The following is a 15226-nucleotide window of genomic DNA, read 5'->3' on the forward strand; positions in this document are numbered from 1 at the left end:
GAAGTAAACCAATAAGCAATGTACATACATTTCTCAAATCTGGCAAGGTGTGATCTCATACCTTGTCCCTAATCAAAATGTTGGCTGCCACATTTTGAGCTACTTACCTTTTCCCAACCGTTTTCAAGGGCGGCCCCATTGAGTACTTTAAATGAAATTGTACCAGACTCTGGAATACCTAGTGCAAAAACACTCCCTGCCCTGCAGGGGTTGCTGTTGGCAAAGTAGTATACACTGCTGGAAAGGCCTTCCATGCTACCTGTGCCTCAAGCTGGATCAACGAGTACTCCTAAGCTGAGAACCTGATATTTCAGATGCACATACAGAAGCTGTGTCATTCACTGCTTGGTGCCCCAGAACAGCAGCTGTGCTTTGCTTGTCCATGCTGAGCCCTCTTACCTCAGTATAAAATCAAACATTTTTATTACACACTACTAACATGCTACCTAGCTGTCCCCACTTCTGTTCTGGATCTGGTATCCTGAGTTCTACTGGACAATTACTCTCTAGTTCACATGGGTGCACACCAAAACCCCAAGACTTACTTTCTTAGGTTGCCATAGCCCTCGCTATTGACAGCAGCTGAGATGCCCACCACAATGGCTGGGATTCCATATCCTACAAGGAAGATGTGCCAGTGCCGGAGGCTGTGAGTATTGAAGACCTTGACAACCATCAGGTAGAGCTCCATGCCTTCCAGCAGCATCCAGCAGAAGACCGAGAGGAAGAAGAAATGCAGCAGCCCAGCCACTACAGCACAAGTTGTCTGGGAGGGGAGACAGAGCCAGGGGGGGTTGTGAAAGGGGGGGGAATGCATAAGGTCCCCAAATCCAAAGGGAGGAAAATCCAGCTGCCTACTTGTTTGGGGAAGAACTTGAATTGGTACTTTGCAAACTGAAATGGTCCATACTGGAGATCTGCTACCACGCCATGGTATCAAGCAACCCTTCCCTTGCCTCTAAGTGGTATGGCAGCTGCAGTTTGACATTGTGACACAAACTGCCTTTCTGGCAAATGCCCCTGCCGTTTTGATAGAGGTTTCACAATGCAGCTCGTTTCTATCATCAGCTTTGGACATGATGACAATGCAAGGGGAACAGGTTGAGCAAAGTGCCTTGCACTTTTGTCCCTTTTGTCTTCACCTTCTGCAAAAACATTCTTTGCTTCTCCTTCAGCATGGTGTCCATATCCCATAAAGCTGTCCCACATCGGGAGACCCCCACACACAGAGGGAGATGCAAAAATGGAAATATGACAAAACAGGAATTGCAAGGTGCTTCCTGTTCCCACCGCATCATTGCCACATCCTACAGCCTGCTGTAGCCATTAGTTCCTTAGTCTTAGCTTCCTGCTCCCAAGTACAGGGTCTTTGTAAGGCTGTCAGCAAGGGCTGCAGTCAAGGGATGCTCACTAGCCTGAGTAAGAAGCCAGGAGCTCCCCCTGTCAACAGGGGTGCTATCAAAGGGCCCTGGGCTACCCCCCCCCCCCCAATTGTTTTCCTTGGAATAGCTCTGGTCAAATAGCTCCCTGTGTGCATGCTAGCAGGCCATCCTGGCCAGTTACCTGGTTGCCAGTGTTCCCGGCACCCATGAGGAATATGACGTAGCCAACGAAGAGAGCCAGGCAAAGGTGGAGGTGGATGGTGGTGCGGATACCTCGGATGGCACGGCAGAACAGGAAGGTGAGGATGGACAGGAACAGGCAGATCAGAGACACAACCAGCCCAATCTTGGTGATGATATCCAGGCCCCAGTCCTGCCACAATGACAAAAGATTGAGCCCATGCAATACAAGCCAAGTCTTGGGGGAAATTTGGCATAACCGGCTGATTACCCAAAAAGGACCTCCCCACCAAAGACACTGATAAATAATAAGCTGAAGTGCAGTCTCAGTTCCTAGTATCTAGGAGCCAATGTTTTGAAGCCACTGGTCAGAAGTCCTGTTATCTAGGCTGAACCTCTCCTTGCTCTTTGGACAACCTGCTTTGACTCCTACATCTTTTCTACAAAACACCAGGGACCATAACTCCTAGTCTTGGTTCTGATCTAGCCTCAAACAGTTGTGAGTCCTTGGGCTTCAGAGTACCTGCATACACTCCCTCCTCCCCTCTTGTCTCCTTAGCTTCATGCTCCCAAGTGAGTCAGCCAAGTGAGCTGAGCCAAAGCCAGGAGCACGAGTGTCTCCTCTGGGTCATCCCCCAGTCCTTACTCTCTGTACCCAGCTAGCATCTCTGCTTCCTTCTGTTGTTGCCATGATCTTGAACTCCCCGGCCTTCACAGTGGAGGATTAGGCCCCATGTAGGTCAGCTGGCAGGCAAGTGGCCTAGAGCACAGGTAGGGAGCCTGTGGTGCCTCAAATATCTCCCCCTTGCTGCCTGAAGCTGATGGGAGTTCAGCAACATCTGGAGGGCCAGAGGCGTCCTATCTCTGGGCTGGGAAATGGTAGGGCAGGGAAGCAGCAAGCGAGGCAATTGCTCCAGAAGCTGTTGCTTGCTGAGGCAAGTGTCCTCTGCTTCCCACCGTTAAAAAAATGTCACTACCCTCACAGTGAGCCCCCCATTTCTCTGTTGGTTTCTGCCTTGTGTGCAGGCTTGAACATGTGCACAACACTAAGAAAGATAGCAGGCCGTGCCTCCAGCCAGCGCTTCACCCCATGGACCCCAGCAGCCGCTTGTGTGAGCCAAGCAGCTGACTCTGTCTGCTAAAAAGCCATCTGATGCACATCCATTATCTGCACTGCTGGTGTGACATCAAGAGAAGAAACTCATATCCCTGCAAAGTCAGCTCCTTCAGGGCGACTTCAGAGGCAGCCCTCAAACAGCAAGGACAGCTCTGTGCTTCCCACACATTCATGGTATAACATACAAAAATGGAATATATACATCTCCCCTGCGGAGAGATGCTTCACTGAAACTGCTGTGGTCACTCGGTATGTGTGGGATGCACAGGAAAAGGCGTGCAAGTTTTCCCTTTAGATTTTTTCCTCTGGGAACACAAATAGTGAATCAATCATGTTCACTTTGACACTTCTTGTAATGTCTCTGTCACTGCACCTCAAGCTTATGTCAAGTCTCTGAATCACTGCTTGCATCCAACACTGTTGTTGCAGGAGCGAAACAGGCTTCTGCTTATGCAACAGGACTTCCCCTTCCTCTTCTCCCCACTGTAATCCTCAAAACTCTGCTCCAGAGGTTTGGGGGACTCTGGGAAATATTTTGAGTGCATACAGGGGGAGAAAGTGAAGTCCACTCATGCAGTGTTGGATACAACCCACTCTATTGTCTCCTCCTGACTGCAGTACATGGGAAGATAATGTGTCAGTGGCCAGAAAATGAAAGGGCTTTTGGACTCACCTCCACATCATAGAAGGCCATGAGGACAGCAAAGCTGGTGAGGTGGTCGCACCGGCAGTGTGTGCTGGTGTCAGTGCTGGTGTCCAGGCGTGTGCAGCCTTCTTGAGACCAGTGGCCACTGCCATTGACAGGCTTCCAGAAGGCACAAATCACCTGCAGGTCAGGCCTTGATTCCTAAGAAGAAAGTGGGAGGGAAGCATCTTGAGGTACCTGGAGGTTAGGAGCAGCGGAGTAGTATTCTTGGTAACTTGATACTACAAACATGAACATTACACAGAATGGGAGGAAGCATAAACAGTCTGAACTTAATGCTGATAATATGGATCAATGAGACGTCAACATCTGCTCATGGGAGAAGAGGAGTGAGAAGGCCCTTCTTTTCTGGCATGTCTGCTTCCTCGTGTAAAAGGGCGAGGTTGGACAGAGAAATGGCCTGCACAGAGTATTGGCGATGGCTGGTGCTAAGGAGGGCAAAGAGGAAGTGGAGAATTAAGTACTCACTGCTGTCCGGTGACTGAAGTTGAAAAAGACAGGGGCCCTCAAGGCTGTGGTTTCATTGTGGCCCACAAAAGCAGAGGCCACCGTGGACAGGACCTCATAGTTGGGCTTGCCTGGCACCTGTGCACATTGTGGGGACTTCCCCACTCGCTCCCATTCTTTCCCTTCAACGTGAGCATCAGCCAGGATGGGCCCCAGCCTGTGGTAGGAGAGCAGGCCGGCCAGGCCCAAAGCTGAAAAGAGAAAAGTGTTAGTCGGAACTGAAACAGGTGCTGGTATGATGAAAACTAAAGGCCGGTCTTTATGCGCAGCAGAATGAGGTGACAAGAATCCTGAAAGGGGAGAGAAGACTCTATTGTTTTATTTAGCAGCTAGAAGGATATCAGAATTTTGAGTTGCTCTCTATGAAGATAGAGGGGAAAACACTGCAACTAGAACAGCAGGAATTGGGTTGGGGTGCAGCCTCCCACTTGCTCCATATGCTTAAAAAATGTTTTTTTACAGGGAATATTTTACATATTTTACATTATGAGAGGTGGAGAGACATCCCCACCCACAATTTTGTGGTATGGTCTGTTCTTTCACCCTATTGTGCTGCATGTGTGGACTAGGCCTAAGAGATATCAACACAGGGAAGGCTCTCTCTGCTTCCCTTTAAAAATGTACGAACTGCCTTGGACCAAGCTGTGGCTAAGGAAGGGTTGCTGTATCTCAGTTGCAGGGAACCTATTATGCATGCAGGAGGTCTAAGATTCAATCCTTGGCATCTCCAGGTACAAAACTTTGGAAACCCACTGCCAGTTGGTTGTCAACCAGGGATGGAGAACCTTTTACAGCCTGAGGGCCTCATTTCTGCCTAGATAACCTAAGGGAGAATTAAGTACTCACTGGTGACGCCAGAGGGGAAAGTGTGTGGAGCAATGAATGCAAATTTCACCTTTGTATAGTAGGCTAGTTTCTATACACACAGACACACCCTCCAGCCAGCCAAGGAAGAGGCATTATCAAGAGTTCAAGGACACATTCCAGCCAGGCAAAAACAATCAGGGTACAAAACTGGACCAGTGTGGGAAAGTTTCAAAGGCTAGACAGAGAAGCCCTGATTCCCCACTTTGGGTGCAGACAGCGCTGAGCTGGAAGGACCAATGGCCCTGAACAGTGTAAAACAGTTTCCTATGCAGGCTGAATGGGTGGCGCTGTGGGTAAAAGCCTCAGCGCCTAGGGCTTGCCGATCGAAAGGTCGGCGGTTCGAATCCCCGCGGCAGGGTGTGCTCCCGTTGTTTGGTCCCAGCGCCTGCCAACCTAGCAGTTCGAAAGCACTCCCGGGTGCAAGTAGATAAATAGGGACCGCTTACTAGCGGGAAGGTAAACGACGTTTCCGTGTGCGGCTCTGGCTCGCCAGAGCAGCGATGTCACGCTGGCCACGTGACCCGGAAGTGTCTCTGGACAGCGCTGGCCCCCGGCCTCTTGAGTGAGATGGGCCCACAACCAGGGGTACCTTTACCTTTATGCAGGCTGAAGGTGCATCTAGTCCAGCATTTGGAATTGTAGATGGTGTGTATGAGCAAGAGAAGAGGATTAATTCCTTCTTCCTCTGTTTATGGGATCCTCAGAGCATCTGCCTGGCCACTGCTGCAAAAAGATGGCTCCTCAGAAGGCCATGCCTATGGGGCGCTAAGAATCTACTCTTGTTTGTGATGTGGTACACATTCAGAGCTTCTGAACACATTTTGCTATCAATGGTGGACCCACTATGTAGGAAGTTCCTGAAATTATGTATATGCTATGTGAAGAAGAATACTCCCTTTTGCCCACCCTAAATATTCTGCCAATCCTATTGGTAACCCTTATTATGAGAGAGGAAGGGCGGGGGCAAATCTCTCCATACCATTTGTTTTTCTTAAAATAAAGTTTTTTAACAGGCCTTTCCACTCAGTTGTCTTTTTCTTTTTTGTTTCATAAGTTGAAATGCCCCAAGCACTTTTGCTTCTCCCAACACATACTTAGACTGGCTATCAAGGGAGCTGCTCTCAAGCTTTCACCACCTGCATCCCACACCTTGACAGCAATAGAGCTATTTGTGGAGAACCTGTGGTTCTCCAATTGCTGTTGGACTACAAGTCCCATCATCCCTGACCACAGGCCATGTTAAGTGGGGGGCTGAAACAACCTCAAGAGAGCCACAGGCTCCCCATCTCTGGCATTGGGGAAACTTTGCATTCTTTGTAAAACAAGATACAGTCGCCTCAGGTTGACTCTCTGGCATAGGGATTTCTAAGCGCTGCATTCCATCACCCCAAGCAGATGAGGAAGAGATATTAAACATATGACCTGGCAGCCCTCGTTAGTTTACAAGATGAAATTCAATATACAAAACAGTACCATTCAAAATAGTAACAATAAAATGAAATGGCATTGTTCTGATCTAGTTATGGAGCTCCACAGGCATACACAGGCTTGTTTGCCTGTGGACATCACCTGCAGATGATGCACACACATAAATTAGCTGTGCATTGAAATGTGGATTCCCCATCTCTATCGCCCTACCCCACCACAAAATACAAAGCCTGGCCTTTGAAGCTGTGTCCTCAGGGAAGCTGGCTCTTCTCCATTGCCTCTTCCCAGCTTTTCCTGTCAGCTGAAGGCCTCTTGCTGCGGGCCACAGCTGTATCTGCACTCCAGCTCCTTTGTGGTGTACATGAGGTTCCCTTACCTTCACCTTCTTTGCTTGCTGCTTCCCAGTTTAGCTCCATTTGGATAGAATCCTGCAGCAGCCATGCTGGGCTCTGGCTTCGGTTCCCAGCTGTCCTGATGTCCATGGTCAACTCTGGAGTGAATGAAAAAAACCCAGGCCGAGTTTGACAGCCAGCAGAAAAGACAACACCCCAGGAACATGTGTCACGTTCCTCAAAAGCTACTCCACTTGTAGTCTCTCCCAGCATGGGAAAGATCTTGCTTGCCACAAAGAAGAACTGGGAAAGGAGGGAAGAACGTTCCTGATGATTCCAGTGCCAGCTTTTCCCACCCTGAAAGGGTCACAGGATGCACAGCCAAGGGAGCCAACATGGTGCCCTTCAGATGCCTTAGGGACTCCAACAGCCATCAGTCCTGGTCATTGGGTCATGCATGCTGGTGCTGATGGGAGTTGGAGTCCCAACAACATCTGGAAGGCTACCCCTGGGAGATAGGGTAGGTACACCTGCAATGGGGGGGGGGGGGACAGGAAAATCCCGACCTCTGCCACCGAGGGAACCCTCAGGTCACCTGCAAACGCTCTGCACACCAACCTGTTCCATTGCTGCTCCCGGTGCTCACAGTGTTTTTGGGCAAAGCGAATGCTAGAACTCTGAGCAGGACCTCCACAGTTTCCATCATCTCAGTGACGAAACGGTGCCCCTGCTCCTTGTTCCCACTTGGCATCAGAGCCACGAGGTCATCCAGCAGTGCCAGCAGACTCTTGAGAAGGAAGATAGGATGTCATCAGCTCTCAAGGGAAAAAGCTGCCACCATTATGGTCCAGACACTCAAAACACACAGAGCAGAGATGGTCAACGCTAGTCTGATTAATCAGCTGTCATCAGAACAAGTGCATGCAAGCACTGGGAGGGTAGATTTCGACCGTGTGTTGCTTGTTCAGCGCATGGGAAACGGGAAGGTAGTTCTGTGAATACTAAATACTAATAGGAGGTAAGACAGTGTTCTAATCATCCTTCCATATATAGCAAGATTTCAAATTGAAATTTTCAGTGATGGGGCGGGGGGGGGGGACACTGGGTTATAGGCACTTTGGCTGCCAAGTCATTACAGCAGATTGCAACAGATTTTAGATTTGCAAGTTACAGGATCGTTGAGCAGAGTTCTGTCTGAAGCCACTGAACCACTTGGCAAAGTAGGGGTAGGTGTGTGTGTGTGTGTGTGTGTGTGTACAGAAAGTTTGCGCATTCCTACCCTTATACATTGCATCCTCCTTTACGCTCTTGATAGAATTTTGTATCATTTATGTCCTTGGTTCCCACTCTTCTTTGGGCCACTGCCTCCCTGGCTCCATAAACTCATCCTCAGTGCCCACTACCCTACAAAAAAACTATTCAGAATAGCGGTTTACACCAGTGTTTCCCAAACTTGGGTCTCCAGCTCTTTTTTTGTACTACAACTCCCATCATCCCTAGCTAGCAAGGCTAGTGGTCAGGGACAATGGGAACTGTAGTCCAAAAATACCTGGAGACCCAAGTTTGGGAAACACTGGTTTACACAGCCCACTAAAAAAGATAATAACACAATAAAGTTCAATACAGGAACAATTATTTGAACATTTATTCAAAATTAAATTTGAATTATTTTGTTGAATTAATTCAACAAAATTAATGAACTTGATCCACTAATACCAGCTTTTCAAAGTCTGATAGTCATTTACACCTCCATCATATGGTCTGAGTGCTATCTCACTTGATGTTTTGCATTTCAGAAGAAATACAATTGACTAAAGTAGTAGTGTTTATTTTGGCTCATGTTGTGAACAGCAATAGCTTTCAGGTAGTTAATTGTTCCAATGGTGGCTTATTGTAAACCTCTTAGCTACCAATCGAAATGCACCAAATTTTGATGTGCAAATAGAAGTTTTGTCCACCGACTACTAGTTGAAGCTTGTCCAACCTCCTCTCCCATTTTTTTTATGCTCATAAATAAACAAAAATTGACGCAGCTGGGATTGATCTAATTCAGCCCTGTAAACTGAACTGGTCTTGCCAATATTGTGCAAACATTTGTATGAGTACGCGGAGGATGGAGAGCTCCGTAAACATGTACACAGTGCGGTGGTAGGAATGTAAACTTAAAATGTTTTTGTTTCAGTATACTTCTTTAATGGCTGCTGCTTTTGTTAATTGCTGCTGGTGTTTAGCTGCTATTATTTAGGGTTAAGCCAGAACAATATGGCTTTAACTGGATGATGACGACAACTTATGAAGGGTTGTTTCCAGCTAAATTATACTCAAGAGAAGATCCTTTGAAATGACTGGACCTCAGTTAGTCATAGCCAATCGTTTCAATTGGTATGCTCTGAGTAGGACTAACATTGGAGGCGGCCCAAAATTTTGTACACCACTCATGTCCTAAAAGGCTGTGTATAGTTCAGCAATAAATAAAGTAAAATAAATGGAAAAACTGCTGCTGGAGAGGAGAGGAGAGGGCAGTAAGGCAGAACAGCCAGTGAAGAGAAGGTCACAACCAGCGTGTGTGAGAAGAAAAGGACAGCTGCACATGTGCTTGGGGGGAAACTGAATGAAATGTTGCCCTTAAAATTTAAGAAGAATCTTTAATCACTGATAGTGCTGTATTTTGGTATTATTCTATCTGACCCATTGCTAAACATTCCCAGCACCAGTGTCTCTGGCCCTCCAATGTTGTTAGACTCCAATGCCTGTCAGTCCCAGTCAACATGGCCAGTGGTCTGTGATGTGGCAGCTGATGTCAAAAGCAATGTCTGCGGGACTCACAGGTCCTGCACCCAAAACTACACCACGGCCATTTTGTTGAGACAACCTTTCGGTCTGGGATGTTTCTCTTGCAAATATTGTTAGCGTGAAATGGAAAGTAGAACCAGGTCATTTAAAAAAACAAATATGCTTTCCGTCATTCGCTTGCTCGACAGGGGCAGGAAATGTGCATATATATATATATAGATACACGTGTGTGTGTGTGTATTTGAGAGTCACTTACTAAAATGGTATTAAAGGCAGCTTCATGTGCAACATTTGCACGTGTTCCTGCACTGTGAAGACTTGTGCAATATGGGTACACCCTGCAGAGACTCCCCACTTGTTGCAATTACTACTTCAGTGGGAAAACCTATCCTCTCCTCATGGAAAATGTATGAAGCACCATTTTTCTTACAGGGAAGTGATGGTTGGCTAGAAAGCACTACTTGTTGGCCTCTGTTTCCGCTTATTTTTAGAGCAGCACATTCTGCTAAGCCCTGCAGCTCTGACCTTTGGAGTAAAGGCAAGTGTTAGAGAAGGCAAAGGCGAAACCAGCTTGAAACATACCTGCAGCTGCTTCTTTGCGTCTGTTGCCCCTCGCATTTCCAGCAATGAATCGCAGAGATGCTTCCTTTTTGCTTTGAAGTCACAGAGGAGTGCCTGGAAAACAATCCCCACAAAACTTTAAATTGCTGCGCCTGTTTAAGCCTACGGACCAAGCAAGGAAGCAGCATTCACATCTCTTTAGTGCTGGTACACTTGATTTTTAAAATAACAAACAGCTGGCGCCAGGAGACTCTGATCCAGATCAGGATCATGGCATGAGACGTACTTTAAGTCCTTTGGCCCGGCCTCAGTCCCAGACGGAACAGACGGCCCCCACAACAGCTCTTTGCAATGGGAGGGAAGCTGCAAATGCTGTGGACTGAGCAGCTGCGACACAAATGCAAGAGGAAAGAGGCCGTAGGAAATGCAGAGAGCAAGATTCAAGACAAATGGCTGTAATCCAGCACACAGCTACATGCGCACAACACCTATTTAGGACAAGTGGGCACAAAGTGACAGCCAGTATTTTGTTCTGACATTTAACAGCAATGCTCAAATTTCCCTCCAAAGTAGTTTAAACGTTCCCACTTTCAGTAAGCTGGGGCTTTATGAGGATCCTTTCAGGGAAGCAAATCGCAGATATTTTAATTCTGTGGCTACATAACTCATGGATTAATTGTTACCCCTCAGCTGAAACATAAAGCCTTTGGATGGATTGGTAGTTTCATGGGCATTAACATGAAGGTTGGCGCTGTGGGTTAAACCACAGAGCCTAGGACTTGCTGTTCAAAAGGTCGGCGGTTCGAATCCCTGCGACGGGGTGAGCTCCCGTTGCTCGGTCCCAGCTCCTGCCAACCTAGCAGTTCGAAAGCACGTCAAAGTGCAAGTAGATAAATAGGTACCGCTCCGGTGGGAAGGTAAATGGCATTTCCGTGCACTGCTCTGGTTTGCCAGAAGCGGCTTAGTCATGCTGGCCACATGACCGTACGCCAGCTCCCTCGGCCAATAAAGCGAGATGAGCGCCGCAACCCCAGAGTCGGTCATGACTGGACCTAATGGTCAGGGGTCCCTTTACCTTTACCTAATTATCTTTGTAGGAAATTCCTGGGGGGTTTAAATTCCACAAGCTCTTATTTTAAAAGTCATGAATATCCCCCTCTGCCCTGTCTCAATGGACAAACAGGACAGGACTGTATATAGAAATGTAGCTTCCTGAGAATCTCAGCTAAGTTTTTTTTTTTTGCAAAGTTTCTAGTCCTTAAGATGGCAGTGCAAACATGATTAAGTATATGTGGTAAGTACCTAGAGGGAATTTCCACCATCAGCGTATGACAGCAACCAGGTTTCCAATGGTTACGGGGTAGAGCTTCAGTGCCTTGAACAACTTTTTGCCTCTTCCCATAGCTAACATAAAGTATGCCAATTAAACACTATATCCAAATCTCCACAATTTGTATCATTTATACATGTAATGTAATGCAGCTTTCCTTAGAGAATTTTGATGGATTTGGTTCTTTTTTCAAATAAGCAGATATATGCAGTTCTCGACACAGCAGCCAATTACCCAAGTCAGTAGAAAGCCTATGCATGTAATTAATTTGGTCTTGATTTCCAAGGTCCAATGTTAGGGACTCACCTGTTCATCTGAACAGTTATCACTTGAAGGCTCTGGGCAGCTGAATTCTGGGGGAAGAAGGACAAATTATCAGAAGGTATTGCTCTCCACCCCTTTCCAAAAAGCCTTTCACATTCTGCTTGCTGTTTTTAAGAGCCAGGGGCACAATACATTGTTCCTTCTACTGAGTAACCCATAATGGTTCCAGCAGCTCCTGTTTGAGTGGCAGTAGCTAAATATGTCTGAACCCAACAACGGATATGTATTAGAGCCATGCAGCGACCACAAGATTCAGCTTGTTTCTGTAGTGCTTGAAAGCAGATTGGTCTACTTCAAATCTGCTCTGTGTCATTCCAATTTAATTCACTTTTTAGGTCCAAAACTGATCTGTTAAATCCAAAGCTCTGCTTTGTCCCCGTTGACTATAATGGGGAATATAAAAATAACTATAATTTCTTTCCCTTTTCACATAAATGGATGAAATTTGCAGGAAAATGAACCCCTACACAGTGGGTTAGGCCTGCCAAATTTCAGGCAGATCCATCCCAAGATTTTTGTTTAAGGAACATTTAAAGGTTGCTTTTTTATTAAAGAATAAAAGTCTCTACCTTTTGTTATTTTCTGCCAGAATTGGATGCAAATTGAGGGCTTATTTGCTCCTTCTGTGGGGATGAAGCCTGTCAAATCTCGGAAATATGTATGTGGTGGTTCTTCTGCAATGGCAGACTTTACTTTTGGGGGGTGGGAAAAGAGAAATTTTCTCCCCTCCTTTTTGTGGGCAAAAATGGGGACATGGAGGAGGTGCTATCCCCCAAGTCACTGTGACTATAGAACATTGGGAAAATAATTCACTGTGATTGAAAGCAACTTCTGTTTTTCAAAATGAAAGACTCTCCTTCCCACCCACCTCTACTCCCCTCCCCAGCTCTGGGTCTTTCCCCAGCCAGCTTGGTTTTGTTTCTTAGAAAAGAGTAAAATAACATATTGGGAGAACATTAAGAACCTACGGAGAGCCTCCTTGATGGCCCATCTAGTCCAATACCCTGTTCTCACACAATGCCTATGGGAAGCCCCAAAGCAGCAGCTAAGCAAAGCAGTGCTCTGCCTGGCTGCGATTCCCAGCCACTGGCATTCAGAGGCATACTGCCTCCAATAGTGGAGGGAGAACGTAGCCGCCATAGCTAGGAGCCTCCCATAGCCCTCCCCCCTCCATGAATTTGTCTAATGCCCCGCAGAGGACCTTAAGGTCCATGAATAAACATAGTTTAGAGGTCCCGGGCCCTAAGGAAGTCAGACTATCCTCCACCAGGGCCAGGGCCTTTTCAGTGATGGCTCCGACCTGGTGGAATGCTCTGGCCCATGAGACTAGGGCCCTTCAGGATTTAACCTCCTTCCGTCGGGCCTGTAAGGCAGAGCTATTCCACCTGGCCTTTAATTTGAATTCAGCCTGATCTTTTATTTCCCTTCTCTTCCCTCCCCCTCCCCTTTTATTCTCCCCTGGCCTCCTCACTGGCCCAAGTAGGACTAATTCAGCCAGCTAGCCCTGGTGATTATCTAATGCTTATTAGATGGATTTCCCATAAATTGATTTCTGAACTTTGAATTTTATTGTTATTCATGTTTTTATACTGTATTTTATGCTGCTTTTACAATTAAGTGTTTTAAATTTGTTGTTAGCAGCCCTGAGCCCAGTTTTTGAACCGGGAAGGGCGGGGTATAAATAAAAAATTATTATTATTATTATTATTATTATTATTATTAATGCTCTTTTAAAGCCACCCACGACTGCCTCTTGCGGAAGCAAAAGCCATGATGCTGTGTAAAAAAGTACTTCCCTTGGTCTCTCCTGAATCCTCCACCCTTGAGCAAGAAAAGGATAAAATAAATCCACTGGCGAATGCTGTCCGTTGTTTAGAAATGACCTACAGGTTCCAGCACATGTGGACGAATTCAGACTACAAGAACTCACAGCCATGGAACCTTGTTTCCATGCTTTCCATGCCCCAACTTTTTAAGGACGGGCTGGGAACTGCGACAGCACATGAAGGGAAAGATGGGGATCCTTCTTTTAGCTGGGGCCCACATGCCGGCATACCCCTTTCTCTCTGTTTCTGCTCCCCCCTTCCTTCTCTGGCCTCCTCCTCACACACTGGGCTGCCAGGCAACAGGACAGACAGCCATTACCAGATGTCTGGTCTAACCACTTGCAGAGGCCTACCCTCCCCTTCCGCTGCTCCCCATCCAGCTTGGCTCCCATTCTACCCCTCCCGCTCTGCATTCTTCCCACCAGGCTCCCCTCTTCAAGGGTGGCGTGTGGCCTCCCGTTGTGGTTTGCTGAGTTCCCGGCTTAGTGCTGCTGCACACACCTGGGGATGTGGGAAGAGTGCTGGCAAAAGGCCTCTTTCCCCTGGGATACACCTGGCTGTCCTGGCCATACAGGCCCCACACAGCAAGGATTGGCCGTTCTGGAGCCACAAGCCCCGGGAGTGCTGCTGAAACAAAGCTCCTCATCCCTGCCTGGTCTGAAGGAGCCTGAAGAAGTGGAGAGCAGAGGGTGGTTAATTGTTGTCAGTCAATCACTCAGGCTGGAAGGGGAATCTGTCAAAGCAGAGTTCCAGGGGAGTGGAAACTAGACACCCCTGTGGAGATGAGCCGTTGATGGAAGTTGTAAGGAAATAATGCACCTGGGAAGCCTAGTTAGATGTTGTCTGAGCAGAAAATGATCACTGTTAACACATCTGGAATCAAATTGTCTTTGCATGCAGGGAGCCAGTGACTGTGGCAAGGAAGGCAAGGTAAGTGTTTTCAGTGTATTGAAGTAATCAATGGGCCTTTTCTGCAATTCTTCCCATGTGGATTTAACTGGGAATAGTGCTACATTAAAGTAAGAACAGAAGGCAAATATATGCATCTCCCCACCCTGCTTAATCTAGACTCTAGGTCTATGTTATTACACATCGTGGCCTTGGACAATGTCAGCCTCCCCCCTCCCCTTAGAACACAGCCCCCTGCCCTCTCCCCCATTTCCTAGCCTCTTCCACCAGAATTTACCTTTGCATTTTGTGATGTTTTTACCCAAAGGTCCAACATCCATATACTGGAAGTACCCTGATGGGCACGTACACAGAAAGCTCCCCTCGACGTTTTCACATTTGGCACTTTCATGACAAATATTTTGTTTACATTCATCAATATCTGAAAAGGAGTGGGGGAGAAACAACAACATGAGAATAAGAAATCTGAAAAGGGAAACGGGAGGAGGAAGTAAGAAACAACCAAGTTGTCTCCTAGCATTCAGCAATCTGTTGAGCCAACCGGGGGTGTCTTTGGGGACAAGGCAACTAGATAGAATCGCAACTGTGTGAATTCAGTTCTGCTGCAATGCATTCCGCGTTATTCCGTGGCTGAAATTCAACTAAGTTTTATTCAGAGCAGATCCACTGAAATTAACGAACACAACTAAGTCAGGCCCATTAATTTCAATAGGTCTACTCTGAGTTAAACTTAGTTGACTATCACCCCATATAACATTTTTACGATGATTCTGTAAAACAGTGTATTCATTTAGATTTCTCACCTGACCTTCATCAGAGCATGCTGTCAGACCAGGGCACAATCACAGACTTAAAATAAAAATACAGCAACAGCAGATCCAGAACAAATAAACAATAAAATAACATTGACAAATGGAGTTAAGACTCGGGGTAGTTAAATAGGCATCTACAAAGGCTTTCTGGA

At 46.8% G+C, this 15226-nt stretch overlaps 1 protein-coding gene across 3 annotated transcripts in view; it reads right to left on the reverse strand.

Moving 5' to 3' along the window:
- ADGRE5 (adhesion G protein-coupled receptor E5) overlaps nucleotides 1-15226 on the reverse strand; it is a 46158-nt gene that overhangs the window by 5520 nt on the left and 25412 nt on the right. For all 3 annotated transcript variants that reach the window (XM_028717296.2, XM_028717294.2, XM_028717295.2), the window contains 9 exons: nucleotides 14540-14683; nucleotides 11510-11556; nucleotides 9895-9987; nucleotides 7138-7306; nucleotides 6564-6677; nucleotides 3854-4083; nucleotides 3353-3526; nucleotides 1564-1755; nucleotides 546-766 (listed from right to left, as the gene is read on the reverse strand). In XM_028717296.2, the coding sequence (XP_028573129.2) occupies nucleotides 546-766; nucleotides 1564-1755; nucleotides 3353-3526; nucleotides 3854-4083; nucleotides 6564-6677; nucleotides 7138-7306; nucleotides 9895-9987; nucleotides 11510-11556; nucleotides 14540-14683 (1384 nt within the window). The remainder of the gene's footprint in view (nucleotides 1-545; nucleotides 767-1563; nucleotides 1756-3352; nucleotides 3527-3853; nucleotides 4084-6563; nucleotides 6678-7137; nucleotides 7307-9894; nucleotides 9988-11509; nucleotides 11557-14539; nucleotides 14684-15226) is intronic.

Source organism: Podarcis muralis, chromosome 2 (assembly GCF_964188315.1).
Source record: "Podarcis muralis chromosome 2, rPodMur119.hap1.1, whole genome shotgun sequence".
NCBI classification, from domain to species: domain Eukaryota; kingdom Metazoa; phylum Chordata; class Lepidosauria; order Squamata; family Lacertidae; genus Podarcis; species Podarcis muralis.